We start from the raw sequence: 20,405 nt of genomic DNA on the forward strand, positions 1-20,405 counted from the left end.
GCTCCACATGGTGCTGGCTGTGTGGCTCCCTTGGGATCCACGGAGAATTCAGCCACATTTCTGATGTTTCAGTGGCGGTGCTAGAGAGGTTTCTCTTTGTCTCCCTGTCTCTGTCTCTCTGTAGTTTCTCACTCAACTCTGCCAGGCTCTTAAGGCTTAGACCTAAAAATGACATGTTGTCATATTCACTACATTCTATTGGTCAAAGGAAGTCACTGGCCCAGCTCGGATTCAAAGGGAGTGGAATGGATTCTTCTGTAGGAGAGGAGTAACTTGCATGAAGAGGATTTGTTAATGCTGATCTTAATAACAACATTCTGAAAATATACTCTTTCCTTTAATATATATTTGTAAGACTAATTATCAGTGGACATTACACAGAGGATGACTAGAAATATGGGTTTAAGAAACAAGTAACAGAAAACTTGGACTCAAATGGTTAAGTAAATCTGATGATCAACATAGGACCAAACTATGTAATTTATTGTATTTATGGTGGTGAAGAGGAAGTTAATTTGGATGTGAGAAACAGATTATGCTTCAGATTTTATCCCTAGAATTTGCACCCTTGCACATTAATGAGAGTCTAGGCAATAAGTCAGTAAACACCTTAATTATAACAAATTTAGTTAATGATTATCATAATTATGTTCTGCCTTATATTTTATTGTTATCCAGTCACATCATGTGTATTCAACTAAAGTAAAGATGGGAGTGGTCATGTTTCTAATCTCAAATATTCACCTAAGTATACTAACAATAGCCAACATTAATGTGTGTCAGATATCTGCATCATCTCAAATAATGATGAAATTGAATATATTTGAATTTCAGTTTACATGAAGACATTATGTGTTAAATAAGGAAATGGACAACCAAAGCAGAGAAGAAGATGCCCAAGATCCTATTTCAATCATCAGCCACTCTCCAGGACTTTAGTGTTCTGGAACTAATGCCTCCAATGGGTAAAGACCGGGTGAAATGATCAAATAAACTGAGAAATGGTGAAGAGCCATAGGTAGAGATTACCTAAGCGCTTGATTTTTGGCTTCTTTCTTAATATTGTGAAGTATTCAATGAAACTTAGTAACCAACTGGAAAGTCTCCCCCTGACAATTTTGGCAAAGTGATTGGAATTTAAGATGTAATATGTCTTCTACTCCAAAAACCAAACCAAAACATCAGTTTGCCTTCTGGATTCAGTTTAACTTATTTGCATCTATATATGAATAACCTATGGAGAAGGGAACGGCAACCCACCCCAGTATTCTTGCCTGGACAGTCCCATGAACAGAGGAACCTAGTGGGCTACAATCCATGGGATCGCAGAGTCGGACACGACTGAGCAACTAACACACAGCATGAATAACCCAATGAATGCCATGTAACTGATGTCTTCTGCCCTTTATTGTGCTCAATCTTTACATATCTTCTTGGATTCAAAGAACAGTACTTGACACATGTGAGTCCCCACAGTTCCAGAAAGGATTAAAAGGAAACATATTCACCAGGAGAAACTAATAGAGAGTTCAAAGTCTCCTTCCCTTTAGCTGCATGACAAATGTTCAGTTGAGATTAAATCAAGTAACTGGACAGAGAGTGCTGTAACAGCCCACAGTCAGAAACCAAAATTACTATAGTATGAATTTTCTAAACCACAAAAACACTTAGCAAAATTTGACTCTTTCAGTGGAATATTATTGTCATGATTTTAGAAATAAGGAAGATGGAAAAAGGCAGATGGAGAGAGAAAGATAAATTTGTGTAAGATCACATAGCTAAATGAGAGGAGAGACAGAACCTCAGGTCATCTGACTTCACTGCTATTATTGTTATTTCCAGCCAGATATGATGACTACTGAAAGGATACCTTCTATTTAGAATCTCACTCCCAAACACATGAAATACCCTCTTCCCTTCTGTAACAAGTGACTGTGGGGAGCATTTTCTGAGCCTACTCTAACATAGAATTTTGACCTTATTCCAAAGTGTAAAGGAAGATACTAATGGAAGATAATTCTAAAGGTTGGAAAGTTCTCACAATTAAAGGAGAAATTAGATTTCCCATTTAGGAAAATTGGAAGATTAAAAGCAATTATTCAAAAAGCTCTTTGGAATGGTTTGGAGAAGAGATATGTTAAAGAGAGAAAAAGGGCTACCTTACTCAGCACAATCAATGATACCTTCAACTAATCCACAGAGGCAGTCGCTGAGACCTCAGAGCACAGGCTTCCAGGAGATTTTACCTTCTAACTGCAGTATCCTCACATATAAGGCGCTCATCATATTTGTTTTCTTTACATAGGCTATTTTCAAGTATGACAAAGCTGAAGTTGGAAAAAAAACATGGGTAAGATAGATGATGGCATTGTGTAAGAAGCATTTGTTTAAAGCAAAATGCAGATGCAGCTCTTGTGGTCCATTTGCTGGTATTTGAGAATTTACTGCATTTGAATCTACACATGAGTATCCGGGTGGAAAAGTAATTTGCATAAAGTTTACCCATATTTATCAATACACATGGTAGAGCAAATGATGAACTAAAGAATCTTGGAGGCATGAATATGGGCTTTCACTGCAAATTTTTTTAACTTGTTGGTATTTTGAAATCTTGTAATAAAATTTTAGCAAAAATTATAGGATGTTTAAAAATATACATATATTATATGGGGTATTATATATATATATTTATTGGTAAATAAAATATATGTATATATAAACATATGGGGGCTTCCCTGGTGGCTCAGCAGTAGAGACTCCACTTGCCAATGCAGGAGACTCAAGTTCGATCCCTGGGTTGGGAAGATCCCCTAGAGAGGGAAATGGCAACCTACTCCAGTATTCTTGCCTGGGAAATCCCATGGAAAGAGCCTAGTGGACTATACAGTCCATGGGGTCCCAAGAGCCAGACACGACTTAGTGACTAAACCACTGCCACCTAAACATATATGTGTGTGTGTGTGTGTGTGTCTATACACACACACACGTACAATTCAAGGTCTTCTGGTTCAATACAACCTCTTCTGACATTCATATGAAGCCCAGTCAAAACAAAGAAAAATTAGCTAGGGGTAAAAGTTGGTGATGGACAGGGAGGCCTGGCGTGCTGTGATTCACAGGGTCACAAAGAGTCGGACACGACTGAGCAACTGAACTGAAAAGTTACCTTATTACTGAGAATTTAAAATTTTCCTTTTTGATGCCTTAAAATTGTTAGCTTGGTTCAAATAAATCATTTATCATTTCCAAAATTTCCCTTCTAAATAAGCTAAAGTGAAAATCAAACACAATCCATCTTAGTATCTTAGTATTGGAAGGGATTATAAGAATCACTTACTTCACCACCCTTCCCAAAGCAGAAATTTTCTTTAGGATTTAAAACAGTTTGTCTTGCACTTTCTTATATTGGAACTAGTTCTGCCATCTGGAACTATGCAGATCAAATAATATCTTGTTTCTCCATACTAACACTCTTCAAATGGTGACTCCAATGGCAATATTAATCCTAAGTCTGTTTTTACTCAAGCTTATGTTTCCTAGCACCATCAGTCAACCTTATTATGCTATATGGTCTCTAGGCCTCACATTATAAAGGTCTCTTTTGGCCATGCTTAACTTTCTCTTGTATAAGGCAGCCAATCTCGAACACAATACTTTAGTGTTTCATAATAATGAGTTAATTACTGACTAAAAGTCCCAAGGTGATATTCACATGAACTTGTTTGGTGTAATAGCTTAAGGCAAAAGGGTCGATAGTGTAATGTTATTCTCAAACATGAGATCCTTTGTCTTCTTGTTACCTCATAAAAATACATTACCTATTACCATTCCCCACTGGGTGTACTCATCACTTGCTAGTCACCAATATCAATGCATTTTCACTTGCTTATAAAATATAATTTGAGGTAAATATTTTTCATATAACTTATTTGTAGAAAAATTTTGTGGGAATCTCTACAGTGTCTCTACTATGACACTCTAAACTTGCTGTATCAATAACAGTACTGACTGAAGATCAGTCATCTCTTAACAAAAAAAATGAACAGTGAATTCATCACTTTCTCAGATGGGTTATACCTTTTAAATTTTTTCTGTGAGGAAGATATCTGATAGGAGCATATTAAAGTTTGGATATTTATGAGAGTCAGGGCGTGAAGCTAATTTAAACATGATAATCTACTTAATTTAAGAAGGAACACCTTTCAGATTTCAAAAATTACTGTAATTTTTTTTTAAACACAGTGACTGTGTTTAGCAATAAGGGTGGAGAATTGTCCAAATATATAACATGGTGGCAATCAGCATGGTTTATTCAGAAAGTATCTACTGAACACCCAACAACCAACTGGTTCTAACATGGAGGCTTTCATTTTCCTCCCCTTCATGTTCTTGGCCTTGTTCTCAGGTAAGAAAAGTTACATTCAATGGCTTTCTTTCCAATCTAAAAGTTAAGAATTAGAAATGTTGAGTGATCTAGTAATGTTTTGTGAGAAACTTTAAAACGGGAAATGTTTGTCAGAGGAATAAAAGAAGGTAATTACAAGCCACTTAAATATAGACCAAAGGCACAAAGATAGTGACCAGGTAAGAGAACAGTGAATAGTCTGGTGTGGCTTAAGAGCAGCAGAGGCAAAGAAAAAAAAATTAGAAAAGCAAGACATTAGGAAACAGTGTCAGACTTTATTTTTGGGGGCTCCAAAATCACTGCAGATGGTGACTGCAGCCATGAAATTGAAAGACACTTACTCCTTGGAAGGAAAGTTATGTCCAACCTAGATAGCATATTCAAAAGCAGAGACATCACTTTGCCAACAAAGGTCTGTCTAGTCGAGGCTATGTTTTTTCCTGTGGTCATGTATGGATGTGAGAGTTGGACTGTGAAGAAGGCTGAGCACCGAAGAATTGATGCTTTTGAACTGTGGTGTTGGAGAAGACTCTTGAGAGTCCCTTGGACTGCAAGGACATCCAACCAGTCCATTCTGAAGGAGATCAGCCCTGGGATTTCTTTGGAAGGAATGATGCTAAAGCTGAAACTCCAGTACTTTGGCCACCTCATGCAAAGAGTTGACTTGTTGGAAAAGACTCTGATGCTGGCAGGGATTGGGGGCAGGAGGAGAAGGGGACAACAGAGGATGAGATGGCTGGATGGCATCACTGACTCGATGGACGTGAGTCTGGGTGAACTCCAGGAGTTGGTGATGGACAGGGAGTCCTAGTGTGCTGTGATTCATGGGGTCGCAAAGAGTCAGACACGACTGAGCGACTGAACTGAGGCTGGAGAGAAAATTCAGTGTGACAGGATCATGAGAATTTGTGTATGTTCAAGTTCATGTTCCAAAAAGGATACAGTTTTGTGTGATGATCCAGGGTAGTGTGGTCAAATAGAAATGGGTTCAAATCCTGGCAGTTCAATTTTCTATTTATGCGCTTTTGGGGCAATCTAACTTTTTCTAGCCTCAGCTTTCTCATTTGCAAAAATGGAAATAATTATACATTTCTACAGGTTATCATAGGAATCATGATAACATTAGCTATCATTACTTGAGATCTTCACAAGTAACTCTGCTTCAACAATGCTTCTCTCTATTCCTTACCTCAACACAGTCAGGTTGTCTGTTTTCAGAGATATAAATTCCTAGCTAGAAATAAATTTGTCAAGATAATAAATGATACAGATAATACATTTCTTGAGGTAATAAAAGTATGATAAATGAAACCAATTCCACTGTACTAATATCTCCAAATTATGACCTCCTACTTGACCATTTTTTCCCTACATCTAGTAAAATGAAATAATTGAAGTAAAGTGCCTATGACCTTCAACTGCTTAGAACAGGAACACAAGAAATAATGATTCTCTTCTCAATGAAAACACTGCAGTTATTTCAGACTGTTGAGTACAGGGGTGATCAGACCCATTCTGTTATGGAGTATCAGTCTACAGTGATACTTAAAATGAATTACATGTGAGAATAGTTGTACAGAAGTAACATTTAGGGATCTGCCGAAGTAGTAGAGTCAAGAAATAATAGAGAGTGAAGTGATGGAATGGGAGAAGGGAGGAGAAAAGAGTATACATTTCAGAAGGGAAAAAAAAAAAACATACAGCTGCAACTGGTCACTAGAACAGATATGTTTCACTATGACAGGTACCATATTGCCTGTGTACTTCAGCATCTTGCTGAATGACATTTAGTATGTATTCAATAATCATTTGTTAATGAAAGAACATATATTAGTATTAGATATGGAGGGTGAAGAAGAGAGAGGACTCAGGAATGCCTAGTACAATACAAAAGCTGTGCCAATCACGTATTTAGAATTTGGGTAAATCAGAAGAGAAAACTACAAAACCAAAACTAAAAATACTTATTTTACAAAATTTCAGCTTAAAAAGTAAGTGGATAAAACACATTCTTATATCTTAGTTATCTTCTTTAAAAATTCCACTCCTAGTTTCTATTCTACAAATTTATATTATCCATGTAAGAAATGATACATTTATTAGGGTTTTCATCAAATCAGTGTTTGTAATATTAAGAGAGGAAAATAAACCAACTACTCATTGCTAAGAGACTGGTTAAATAAATTACGGTAAATGTGACAAATGAGAAAGTGCAGTCACTAAGGAGAAATAAAGAAGTCGCTTTGTAAGCACTGATACCGAGATTGCCTCACTGTGCTGTCAGGGAGAAAACGAGTAGAACAGCATATGTGGTATGCTACCAACTGTGTGGGAAAATATATTCAACTACGATGTAAACATACACGGTATCTCTGGAATGATACAGAAAACCCTGGGAAATGTAACTGTGTCCTAGGTAAGGATATGAGGGGACTGGAACAAGAAAGGAAGGAAAAGTTACTCTAAACTGTTTGCACTTTTGAATTTTTAGAATTTGATGCAATTTGCTTGTGTGACCTACTAAAAAACTAAACATAATTAACAAAAAAAACCCCCAGATTGACCAATTAATTTTTTCCATTTCATCCACATCTCTATTCTCGATTTCTACTTGAAGTTAGTGCCTGTTAATGAACAACATTTCTTAGAATTCATGCGTAAACCCATCTCTCTGTCAAAAATATTTCTTTTCTTATCCATTTTTCATGCTATGGCCTATACTTCTTATATGTCACCTCCTCCAGGAAGGAGATATGATACTCTACTCCTTGCTATATTTCCTCTGGGAAAGATATCTTTCCTCTGGCTAATTACTTCTTACATTATAGTATTGATCATTCTACTATAAATTCCTATTTGCTTAGTTGTACCCACTATTATGCAGACCCCTGTCAGCCTCTTGAGGGCAGAATCATACATGCATTGTTCAGAGTTCTTATCTCTAGAAATTTACTATAGTTCTGGCATAGTAATGGACTCTCAATATATTTTTTGGTACATTGAATGAACAGCTAGATTATACCCACAGACCTCACCTCAGGTTACACCACAGTTGAATAAACCATGTTACTAACTGCTAAACTCCTATGCCTGAGTTAGGACCTTAACCACTATCAATGTAGAATACCACAGCATACTCAATAAAAAACAATTTATTAGGCATTTGATTTTTAGTTAAATCTAAAGACACACTTAAAGACATGCTTATGGTGTATACTCATGGAAATACAAAGCAGGACCAGTTGCAAATGCAAGTGAAATCCTACTGTACTTTCCAAAGGTTTGGAAGTTCCCTGAAGAAGGGAAATGACTGCCTTTGAGACGGTAACAAGGGGGAAAGAAGATGACTACAGAAAACATGTAGGGAGATGGGAAAAAGGATGTGGAAAGAGGGCTCCTGCCTGATAGCTTTTGTCTGGAAAGTTGATGATGGCATCTTCTGTACAGTGAGGTTCAGTATGTGTGTTCCGTGATGTGCTGAAAGCTTTCAGTTCAGTTGCTCAGTCGTATCCAACTCTTTGTGACTCCATGAACCACAGCACACCAGCCTCCCTGTCCATCACCAGCTCCCAGAGTCCACCAAAACCCATGTCCATTGAGTTGGTGATGCCATCCAACCACCTCATCCTCTGTTGTCCCCTTCTCCTCCTGCCCTCAATCTTTCCCAGCATCAGGGTCTTTTCAAATGAGTCAGCTCTCCGCATCAGGTGGCCAGAGTATTGTAGTTTCAGCTTCAGCATCAGTCCTTCCAATGAACACTCAGGACTGATCTCCTTTAGGATGGACTGGTTGGATCTCCTTGCAGTCAAAGGGATTCTCAAGAGTCTTCTCCAGCAATATAGTTCAAAAGCATCAATTCTTCGGCACTCAGTTTTCTTTATAGTCCAACTCTCACATCCTTACAACACGCATTAAGTAGAGGCTGTCTGATTAATTGAAAGTGAAAGTCGCTCGGTTGGGTCCAACTCTTTGTGACCCCTCTTGGAATTCTCCAGGCTAGAATACTGGAATGGGTAGCCTTTCTATTCTCCAGGGATCCTCACAACCCAGGGATAGAACCCAGGTCTTCCACATTGTAGGTAGATTCTTTACCAGCTTAGCCACCAGGGAAGCATTTGATTAATTATTAATCCATTAAATCAGGACTTTGGGGTAATCTGAAAAGCGTTAGTCCCTCAGTCATGTCCAACTCCTTGTGATCCTATGGACTGTAGCCCACCAGGCTCCTCTGTCCATGGGATTCTCGTGGCAAGAATACTGGTGTAGACTGCCATTCCTTTCTCCGGGGATATTTTCAACCCAGGGATTGAACCTGGGTCTCCTGCATTGCAGGCAGGTTCACCATCTGAGCAACCAGGGAAGCTCAGGATAATCTGAAGGCCCAGTTCAAATAATTCAGACTCTGATTTCGAAAAGGGGCAAGATGGCTTGACACCATTATTTTTGGAAACCATGTAATACAGTCAAGAAAAAAATAATCGAATAATCAGGTTATTAGACATAGTGGAAAGACTCCAGCTTGGGGTTTGGTTTTAAAAGAGCAAAGAGGCATTAAATGCATGCTATATCTTGGGATGAATACTATTGATTTTATATTCTTAAATATAAACAACTTTGTTTTTGTGCTTATGGTTATCATTCCAGTATCTTCAACCCAGCCTTTGAAGACTGGAAGTGTTTTTAAACTAGGAGACAGTCCAGAACCTGCACTTATTCTAGAGAGAGAAAATGAAGCTAATCAGCAAGGAGGACAAAAAGAATTTAAAAGGGAAACAGGAAGCAACACCCAAGGAAAACCAGGGCCACTCATTCTGCAAGGACAACCAAGGTATTCTAATCAGCCAGGAAAACCAGAAAATTTTAAACAGAAAGAGAGGCCAGGAGTCTTCAATCAGCCTGGGAGTCTGCAAGCGAATTCAGGACAATCTAACCAAAAAGGGAATCCAGAAGCTTCTAATGAGCAAGGAAAACCAGGATCTTTTAGCCAGCAAGGGAAGCCAGGGTCATCTAACCACCAAGGGAAGCCAGGGTCAACTAGCCAGCAAGGAGAGCCAGGGTCATCTAGCCAGCAAGGGAAGCCAGGGTCAACTAGCCAGCCAGGGAAGCCAGGGTCATCTAGCCAGCCAGGGAAGCCAGGGTCAAATAGCCAGCCAGGGAAGCCAGGGTCATCTAGCCAGCAAGGAGAGCCAGGGTCAAATAGCCAGCCAGGGAAGCCAGGGTCATCTAGCCAGCAAGGAGAGCCAGGGTCAAATAGCCAGCCAGGGAAGCCAGGGTCATCTAGCCAGCAAGGAGAGCCAGGGTCATCTATCCAGCCAGGGAAGCCAGGGTCATCTATCCAGCCAGGGAAGCCAGGGTCATCTATCCAGCCAGGGAAGCCAGGGTCATCTATCCAGCCAGGGAAGCCAGGGTCATCTATCCAGCCAGGGAAGCCAGGGTCATCTAGCCAGCAAGGAGAGCCAGGGTCAAATAGCCAGCCAGGGAAGCCAGGGTCATCTAGCCAGCAAGGAGAGCCAGGGTCATCTATCCAGCCAGGGAAGCCAGGGTCATCTATCCAGCCAGGGAAGCCAGGGTCATCTATTCAGCCAGGGAAGCCAGGGAAGCCAGGGTCATCTATCCAGCCAGGGAAGCCAGGGTCATCTATCCAGCCAGGGAAGCCAGGGTCATCTATCCAGCCAGGGAAGCCAGGGTCATCTATCCAGCCAGGGAAGCCAGGGTCATCTATCCAGCCAGGGAAGCCAGGGTCATCTATCCAGCCAGGGAAGCCAGGGTCATCTAGCCAGCAAGGAGAGCCAGGGTCAAATAGCCAGCCAGGGAAGCCAGGGTCATCTAGCCAGCAAGGAGAGCCAGGGTCATCTATCCAGCCAGGGAAGCCAGGGTCATCTATCCAGCCAGGGAAGCCAGGGTCATCTATCCAGCCAGGGAAGCCAGGGAAGCCAGGGTCATCTATCCAGCCAGGGAAGCCAGGGTCATCTGGCCAGCAAGGGAAGCCAGGGTCATCTGGCCAGCAAGGGAAGCCAGGGTCATCTAGCCAGCCAGGGAAGCCAGGGTCATCTAGCCAGCAAGGGAGTCCAGGATCATCTAGCCAGCAAGGGAGTCCAGGATCATCTAGCCAAAAAGGAAACCCAAGATTGTCTAGACAACAGAGAAAATCAAAGTCTTTTTATAATCAAGAAGAAGGAAAAACTGGAGTCAACCCTTGGAATGACAATACAATAGAGATTCAGGTTAGTGTTAATTTGTCTTTTTTTTCCTCAGTCAATTCACTTCAGTCATTCTATTTTCCAGTTAAAAGAATACACTGTACTAATGACAAACAGTTGGTGACAACACTGATTTAACAAAATGAGAGGAACTGGAGGTGGTTGCTGTCCTATACACCTACAATCAGTAGTGAGTGGCATGCTCTTCCATTCTGTCTCATTGTCTTCTACTGTTTCCACTCAAGCCTTTCCACCTATATTGAACTAGCTCAGACCCTCAATAACTGAGTCCCTATCCCCACCAGAATTAACTTTCATGTCTATTTTCATCTCACCCATAATATACAAACCACTTAAACAGTATTTCTGAGTCACAAGTCTAATCTATCACTTTCCTACTAAAAATTCTTCAGTGACACACCACACTACCTAGACAATAAAACCCAAACGCCTGAGCACGGCATGTAAGATTTTCTCATGATTAGACCCCAAGCCCAAGATGAAACATGACTGAATATTTCACGTCACTCTTGCTCACACACCAGCCACATTGTACAGAATCCTGTAATTTTCCAAAAATGTATTCTTGATACTAATGATATCTTCTATCACAGAATGGACATTGTTCTTTACAATTGGTTGTTATTCAATTAGAGCATTAACTTCTTAAACAAAGTGCCATTTTAATTTCATTTATTTATTTGGTCATGTGGCTTGCAGGATTTTAGTTACCCAACCAGGGATCAAACCCATGCCCCCGTCAGTGGGAGCCCGGAGTCCTAACCACTGGACTGCCAAGAATTTCCAGACAAAGTGCCATTTCTCTTCAAACTTGTATTCCCAGATCCTAAAACAGGATAGACATATAATAATTTATCTTGAACTATTTGTCAGATGAGGAAATAAGTGGCTTGTATTAGAGAGGCATCATCGCAAACAGGTACATAGCCATGTCTCCCATATTTCCTTCTAAGTCCTACTATGCTCTGCCTTTCCTTGTCAGTCTCTTTCCCAACAGCCAGCTTTCTAATTCCATTCAGCAATTACTTTGGACACTCCACTTAGTAGATTCAAAACTGTCTTCTAGAACACTTCCTCCACCTTGTTATCTTAATGGAAACCATTTTTTACCTCATAACGTGTCATTCATCAATACCCTCTCAAGTAAAAGCAGCCTAATGCGTCTTGTCCTTATGCCTCTTCTAGCATGTAGTACTAATCTCCCAGGGACATCCCTGCTGTCCAGACCTTAATGCCATCACCTGCAGGTTTCTGAATCATCACTTAGTCTTTCTCAATTTTATATTCTTTTCTAAAAATGGGGGAGATAACCCTGTCTAATTCACAGAGTAGGTGTGAATGAAAATAACAGATGTTACATAACATGAGTAGCAAACCTCTGTCATTTCCAGTGGTTTAGAGTTATCTGTCATCTTCCTCGGCTCTAGGAAGTCTAAGCTCCCTATTGGAGGCACTCACCATTCCATTTGGTGCCTCTGCTCTCATCTACTAGTCGTCATCTTTATGTTCATAGCCTTCCACCATCCTGTAACTGGATTCTGAGCTATGCTTCAGGTACTACTATAGTTAACTGAACCCTCATAATCCTACCTCCTGACTCATTTTCTTTTTTGAAACAAGAAAAAAGAAAGATTCAATAAGTAATGACCATATGTGTTTCGTATTTGCCAGTTTGTGTGCAAAGCATTCAAGTGAGGCAGTCTGAGATACACAGTAAGAGCAGAGGTTTTGGAATTGGATAACTCAGAGTTTTCAATCCCAGATTGGGTAGTTGGTCCAGATACGATTTTGTGCTTGTCACTTAAATGCACTGTCCTCCCAGAAAAAAATAAACTCTTCTTTCATACTGTTGCACAGATTACATTAAAATGTAAAGGGTCAACAAAATAATTGATTGAGTACAATGCTTAATCAGTAGTTCATGAGTAATAAATACATGTTTTATTACAATAACATAATTAGAGTGTATTTTTACCTAATGGTCTTTCACATTACTGAAGACTGGCCATACTAGCAACAAGAACCCAACCAGAAAAACAAAATGTCAGCCTAACTATGAACCAGTCTGTGGTTCTGATGGGAAAACGTATGGCAACCACTGTGCATTTAATGAAGCAAAAAGGTAAGAGGACTTTAGGTTTGTTTGTAGTAGGAAGTACTATTCTGATCCAAAGGGACTAAACAGATATTTTTCATTACATCTCCCATAGTTATCTCTCAATAGCATTTTGGATGTCTGTCCAAAGGAAACATAAAAAGGACACTTACCCTTGAACAGTAAAGTCAGTCGTTTCCTGAGAGAATGTGATACATTCAGCTTTGTAAATAGGTTCAAGCTTATTACTGAGTCATTCATTTACCAAATATTCATTAAACATCTGCTATGTACCAGGCATTGTTCGAAGCACTAAGATGGTGAGCAAAATACAGAATCTCTTGCTTCCATGGAGCCTTCATTTTTGCAAGGAAAGGCAGCAGAAAAAATATATTAGGGGGCAAAGAGGATAATGAATCTCATAGACTAAGTGATGACTACTAAAATATACTTTAAATTTAAATAATATTAAATGTTGCATTTGGTAAGCCAAGCCAAATTTTAAGAGTTACAATGTATAAGAAATAAGATGACAAGGCCATTTAAAATTAGAATGTGTGGCTAAAAGATAGTTCAGCTTTCAAAATTAATAAATATATCTCTGAATGAAAGGAATAAAGTAAAAATTATACTTCCTCTGTTTTGGACAGTTTCAGAATTTATTAAGGTTAATATTAATGTAAATATTAAAGGTAAGTGTCCTCTACAGCTATAAAATATAAATTGGAAGGCAGCCTGGACACCTTCTCATTTTATAGATAAGGCACCTGGCCCAGGGACAGGAAAAGACTGCCACAGAGTGTACAAATTCTCAGAATGTTCCATGTGAAACAGGCTAGCCACAGCCTAGGCCTGCCTTTCCCATTTGTCTCTGTATGGTGATGCCACAATTACTTGGTCCTTGATTGCTCTCATTATCTTGTTTTCAGGTTGAGTAATGGAAAACTGAGTCTGAACCATGAGGGGAAATGTTAAGCATTTGTTACAACCAATTACATGGGACTTCAAAATCCACTTTGAATTCTCTTTAAAAAATGGATTTCCCTGGGAGTTCTACTGAGGCCAGCAGGAGTCTTATATATACAATGGATCTTACATTATTCTCTAGATCTTTCCACTGCAAATAAAGTCGGTTCCACAGATGCTTCCAATTTCAGGGATTGTTTATTTTCTAGACTTTCCCAAACCTTGCATCTATGATCCACCTGTTCCCAAAGTGCCAAAATGGCTAAGACTTTAGGACCAGCAACTTCAGCAGCAATTTGCAAATCCTAATTAGTATAAAAATCTCAGGATTGCATGTAAAAAATAAAGATTTCCCAGTTGAGAAATACTGGTGCTGTAGGTCTCTGCTGCTGCTGCTGCTGCTGCTGCTGCTGTTAAGTTGCTTCAGTCGTGTCCGACTCTGTGCGACCCCATAGACGGCAGCCCACCAGGCTCCCCCATCCCTGGGATTCTCCAGGCAAGAACACTGGAGTGGGTTGCCATTTCCTTCTCCAATGCATGAAAGTGAAAAAATAAAGTGAAGTTGCTCAGTCGTGTCCGACTCCTAGTGACCCCATGGACTGCAGCCAATCAGGCCCTTCCGTCCATGGGATTTTCCAGGCAAGAGTACTGGAGTGGGGTGCCATTGCCTTCTCCGAGGTCTCTGCTAGAGCTCAAGAAAGTGAAGGCTGAAACCACATTCCAGGTGTTTCTAATAAAGGTGGTCTCTGGATACTTGATGTAAAACTGACTCAAGATTTCTTAAGGATGCAATGATTGGCTTCAGAGGGTCTATGGAAATTATATGCAAAATAAATTCTCTGGAAACTTTTTTTGTAAGAAAGTATCCAAACCTTTTGTTAATTTTTTTTTTTTTTTTTTTTTGCCACTCCTGGTGGCTTCTGGGATCTTAGTTCCCGAACGACCAGGGATCAAACCTGGACCTGGGGCAGTGGAAGCACTTAGTCCTAACCACTGGACTGCCAGGGAATTCCCGCATTAGATTCTTAAAGGGATATGTGAGCACAACTAGAGTTTAAAACCACTGATCTACAGACCTGAAACATAGAAATTTATTGTATTTATCTGAAGTTGTGTTTGACGTCTGGCATCATCCCCAAACAGAATGCTTAGAAGGAATTTCACCAGGATGTTAATCATATTGGTTAGCAAGATGGGGCCCAAGAAAGGGAATAAGACCCAACAAGATGTTGGGATCAGAGCTGGTGAAAAGAATAGTTTAATGAAAATGAAGTCAGAGAGCTTGCACAAGATCTGTAGGTCAGTGATAACTACAGGTTCTTTTATATCCACAGGAGCCCTATTCAACAGTAAGGACTTCAGATGGCAATCTATATCTGGAATACATGGGTAGAACCCAACAAACATAGCAGGATACAGACAATGGAATAAGGCACATGGTCCAGATGAAAATGTAGAGGGAAGCTGTGGTATCAGACAGGATAAGTGTCTAAGGACTTAAATCTAAGGAGAGAGAAACATAATGTGTCATGGTCTGGAAAAGTGAGGGGAAAGAAAAAAAGATGCAGAAAGCTATCACTGAGGGATATGTGAGTCATTAAGAGGCATACCAAGGGCACTCAATTCTGCGTATCTAATTGGCAATGAACAAACTTCAGAGATCAACTGTGGAATCCCCTCATACATGATTCAACTAGAAACTCAATCCCAAATTCAAATGGATAGAATCTAAGCAAACTCTTATCTTGGAGTTTTCCTAGTACTCCAGGACGTTTCCTTGTGATTCTGTTTAATGAAAGATTAAACAGAGGGGATGATTGAGCCCAGCACAAAATGCCTCATATTGTGGAACTAAATAAATAATTTTGAAATTAATATACACTTATATACAGAATAGAATTTAATGCTGGAAAATACCTCAGGACTTAATTACCATTAAGGTTAAATAAGTTAGTTTAGGTTTATTTGCCTCTGCCTCACAAACAATTCATACTGAACACAGACCTCAGACTTCAGACACAATGATGCCACTGCATAGAGAGAACTTGTAACTTTTTCGTAAATACTTAAGGATAAAAGATATAATGAAGTTCTATAGCTACCCAGATTTGTTTTGCACACACGCACAAATAAATTATTTCTGTATTTTTACTATCAGAATTATCTCAGGAAAATGCTCTGTGGCAGAAGCTACAACTGAGTATGCTCACAACAATTAGTCTGTAATATTAAAGAGGCATTTAATAATCACATGAAAAGACATTAATGCAATCTTTTAAATATACAGTGAGCATCTTGAGGGAGAAATTTTTAGACATTTTTTGTACACAGAGGGACTTAGGAAATTTGTTTTAATGAATGAATCATTGAACAATCAATGCAGGAGAAGACCAGTGAAACAGGTGCTGTTCACTTCTCTCCTTAATTGCCTACATCTTAGTGCAAGCTACTATTCATTGTCTCCTCCTGAAACACTGCAAGATCTCCTTAAATGGTTTGTGTCTTTTACTTTCCGTCTTTTTAATTCATTCCTCATAGAGCAGCAAGAGTGACCTGTTTGAAATATGCATTTTAAGATATACTACTGCTATCCTAGCTTACAACGCTTGGGTCCCTAATATTTAGGACAACCTTCATATTCTACCCCTGATCCACAGGATAATCATCGTCCTGATAGCTAGTTTGACTACAGCCACTTTTGATCATTCAAAAGAGTTTAGAAATCCTTTTCTAAAAATACTGCACATTCTTTTCCTTATCATCAATACCCTTAATCCTTATCAGCTCATGAGACTAGCAAGTCCCTGGCTCCTTCCTGTCTGTTCAAAGTCACTGTCTGCCTGGACTCCTCTAACTTTTTCTGTCCTAGCCACAGAGATCTTCCCACTATTGGAATCCACTAATTCCTTACAAATCAGGACCTGTGAATTTTCTTAGTCCTTCTGCAACACTGGAGATAAGAACTTCTTGAAATCTATTCTCCTACCATCAGTCAGTTCAGTCGCTCAGTCATGTCCGAATCTTTGTGACTCCATGGACTGCATCATGCCAGGACTCCCTGTCCATCACTAACTCCCAGAGTTTACTTAAACTCATGTCCATTGAGTCGATGATGCCATCCAACCATCTCATCCTCTGTCATCCCCTTCTCCTCCTGCCTTCAATCCTTCCCAGCATCAGGGTCTTTTCAAATGAGTCAGTTCTTCACATGAGGTGGCCAAAGTATTGGAGTTTCAGCTTTAGCATCAGTCCTTCCAATGAACACCCAGGACTGATCTCCTTTAGGATGGACTGGTTGGATGTCCTTGCAGTCCAAGGGACTCTCAAGAGTCTTCTCCAACACCACAGTTCAAAAGCATCAATTCTTTGGCACTCAGCTTTCTTTATAGTCCAACTCTCACACCCACACATGGCTACTGGAAAAACCATAGCCTTGACTAGATGGATCTTTGTTGGCAAAGTAATGTCTCTACTTTTTAACATGCTATCTAGGTTGGTCATAACTTTTTTTCCAAGGAGCAAGCATCTTTTTATTTCATGGCTGCAGTCACCATCTGCAGTGATTTTGGAGCCCAAGAAAATGAAATCTGCCACTGTTTCCCCATCTGTTTGCCATGAAGCGATGGGACCAGATGCCATGATGTTAGTTTTCTGAATGTTGAGCTTTAAGCCAACTTTTTCACTCTCCTCTTTCACTTTCATCAAGAGGCTCTGTAGTTCTTCATTTTCTGCCAAAAGGGTGGTGTCATCCTGCATACATGAGGTTATTGATATTTCTTCCAGCAATCTTAATTTCCCAAATTGAGAAAGGAGTACGTCAAGACTGTATATTGTCACCCTGCTTATTTAACTTATATGCAGAGTACATCATGAGAAACACTGGGCTGGATGAAGCAAAAGCTGGAATAAAGATTTCTTCCAACAGGCAATGGAAAAATTAAATCTTTCTGAGCATGAGTGAAATGAGATTTCCATTAATATGGATGCTTAAACTAATTAACACATAGCACTAAAGGCATCTCCTTAATATTTCCAAAGAATAATTTTCTTTTTGGATTGAAAAAGCCCAGCTTATCTTAGGTAAATAAAGCAAGCTGCAGAAAAGTTTATGCTTCTATTAAATATAAAACCTCTGGTTCACAGTAGTAAAAACTGGCTGAAATGGGGTTCCAGAGATATTTCTACCTCTCATTCTGTTACCCCCAACTGTAGCCACATATTTAGCTTGGATATGTTTAAAGATCAATGCCCAAGATCTAAGGCAGAGCACCTGAATCACGATCTGAGGAGGAGACCAGGTGCTGTTTATTAAACTCCTCAGGTGATCATCATATCTATCAACTGTTTTTACTACCAAGGTTCTAGACTTTCCTTATTTTGAAGGCCTTGATAGTCTTATATAGCACGGGTCAGCTATTTTGTAGAATTTCTCATTTGAGATTTGTGTGGTAATTTTCTCATGGATAGATTGCGATTATAAATTATTTGAGAAAATGTACAAAAACTTTGAGCTGACTTTACAATGCTGACCAGGTAATTCACTACCCTTGAGTCCTAATTTACTTATCTGTGAAATAGAACCAGCTGTCCCATAAGTGTCTTAATTTTTTGCTTTATGGAACACTTTTTTTTCTTAACTGAAGTATGGTTGATGTATAATATATATATGTTACAAGTGTGAATATGGTGTTTCACAATTTTTAAAGTTTATACTTCATTTATTATAAAATAATGACTGTACTATCTGTGTTTTACAGTATATCCTTAACACGTGTACACCTGTGGCAGATTCATGTTGCTATATGGCAAAACCAATACAATATTGTAAAGTTAAGAAATAAGATAAAATAAAAATAAGTAAATAAATAATAAATAAAATGTTAAAAAAAGAAAAATTTTCATATATTTTAATAGGAGGTAGATTATTTTATACATAATAGGTTATATTAATACCTCTTAATCTTCTACCTCTATCTTGCCCCCCTTCTTTCTCCCCACTGGTAACCATCAGTTTGTTCTCTATATCTGTGAGTCTGATTTTTTTCTTGCTATATTCACTAGTTTGTTGTAGTTTTCAGATTCCACATACAAGTGCTATCATACAATATTTGACTTTCTCTGTCTGACATTTCATTTAGCATAATACCATCCAAGTCCACCCATGTTCTTGCAAATGGCAACATTATATTCTTTTAATGGCTGAATACTACTCTGTTAGGTATATAAACAGGACTGGGGTTCATAGACTTCACTGGAAAAGGGAGTACACAAGATTACACAGGCTCTGGCTCAGGGCGAAAGTAGTGACTTGACCAGGAGCCTGGCCTGAACCTACCTGCTGGTCTTGGAGAGTCTCCTGGAGAGGCGGACGGAGAGAGTAGGGAGCTGCAGCTCAGCCTGGGGATGGAGACAGTGGCAGCAGCCATTCTTGGGAGCTCCAGCGCTGGTAGGAGCCATTGCAGAATCCTCCCTTCACTTTTATTACTGCCAAGACCTGGCCCCACCCAACAGCCCGCAGGCACCAGTGCTGAGATGTCTCAGGCCAAGCAACTAACTGGATGTGAATACAGTCCCACCCTTCAGCAGACCCACTGAAGAAAGAATCTCTGAGCCCACAGAGCCCTCTGGACACAGCACCCTGCCCACCTGAGAGCCAGGACTCAGCTCTATTTACCAGTGCGCAGGAGCAGTCCCAGAATCCCCTGGGCCCTGGCCCTGCCCTCCAGGAAGCCGGCCCATGCCTCTGGAGCAGCCTCACCCTCCAGGGGGCAGATACCACCACAATCCTATAACCTGCAGACCGGCCTGCCCATAGAAAGTCAGACCCTGCTCTGGAACCAGCTGGGCCCTGGTCCTGCCCAACTGCAGTTCAACACAAGCTTCAGGATACCCCAGACCCCAAGTCCAACTATGTCAGGAACCAGCCCTCTACTACCAGGCACTGACACTGGCTCTGGGACCCCTGGGTCCTGCAACCAGACTCTAGGGCTCAGCTCTGCCTGCCAATCATCCAGCATTAACCCCAGGACCTGGCTTCACCCACCAGTAGGCGAGCAACAGTCCCGGAGTCTTCAGGACCCTAAGACTGCACTAGTCCCAGAGCCCTCTTGTGACCCGGCTCCTGCACAAGGCTGGGCCTGGGGCCAGCCCCGCCTACAGCCCCGCCCACACAGTCAGCTTGCTGTAACAGAAGGCCCACCCCGCCCTCAGAGGGAAGCCCTAGAGCACACAGCCTGGGTGAGGAGAGCGGTGTGTGCTGCTGGGATACCTAGGACTTCTCCTGCACAAGGCCAATTCTCCAAGGTCAGGAAGCCTATAAGATACATAAAAATACAAACAAAATGAGCGATCGAGGAGCATTTTCATAAGTGATTTTTTAGACCGTTGTGCTTTTGTGGTCCTTTAAATATAAAGTAAGTATGAGAAACATGATTTCAACGCAAGAGTGAGGTTGTTTTGTTGTTTCTTGGTCACCGTGTGCAGCTTGTGGGATCTTAGTTCCCTGGCCAGGGATTGATTCCCGCAGGAAAAACACCAAGCCCTAACCAATGGACCACCGGGGAGTTCTGGGTTTTCTTTTTTAAATCACCCCTTTCCTGGCCCCCAGAAGGTAAACAAAATATACGTTTTCTTAACTTTTTCAGTCCAAAGCTATTTCCTTTTTTTAATAGAGAAATTTATTTTTATTTGGGATTATTATCTCTCCTGTATTAGTGTA

General features: G+C 40.2%; 1 protein-coding gene and 1 long non-coding RNA gene across 2 annotated transcripts in view; one reads left to right on the forward strand and one right to left on the reverse strand.

The window, feature by feature from the left end:
* Positions 1-19,827, reverse strand: part of LOC132345765 (uncharacterized) — a 95,952-nt gene extending 76,125 nt beyond the window's left edge. The window contains exons 1-2 of the long non-coding RNA XR_009495288.1: positions 19,731-19,827; positions 19,023-19,084 (exon numbers count right to left, since the gene is read on the reverse strand). This is a non-coding gene — a long non-coding RNA (uncharacterized lncRNA). The remainder of the gene's footprint in view (positions 1-19,022; positions 19,085-19,730) is intronic.
* On the forward strand, positions 9,034-13,696 carry MARCOL (MARCO like). Its single transcript, XM_059888855.1, has 3 exons — positions 9,034-10,629; positions 12,627-12,748; positions 13,651-13,696. Exons 1-3 carry the CDS (start codon positions 9,034-9,036, stop codon positions 13,694-13,696), a joined length of 1,764 nt encoding a protein of 587 aa, XP_059744838.1.
* Positions 19,828-20,405: the final 578 nt, after the last annotated feature.

This window comes from Bos taurus, chromosome 7, assembly GCF_002263795.3.
Source record: "Bos taurus isolate L1 Dominette 01449 registration number 42190680 breed Hereford chromosome 7, ARS-UCD2.0, whole genome shotgun sequence".
NCBI classification, from domain to species: domain Eukaryota; kingdom Metazoa; phylum Chordata; class Mammalia; order Artiodactyla; family Bovidae; genus Bos; species Bos taurus.

Excerpts from the sequence above, each read along its gene's own strand:
- MARCOL (XM_059888855.1), top strand. The coding sequence starts at position 9,034 with ATGGTTATCATTCCAGTATCTTCAACCCAGCCTTTGAAGACTGGAAGT. Across the intron at positions 10,630-12,626 it reads ACAATACAATAGAGATTCAG|ACTGGCCATACTAGCAACAA; the intron begins GTTAGTGTTAAT and ends ACATTACTGAAG. Across the intron at positions 12,749-13,650 it reads GCATTTAATGAAGCAAAAAG|GTTGAGTAATGGAAAACTGA; the intron begins GTAAGAGGACTT and ends TCTTGTTTTCAG.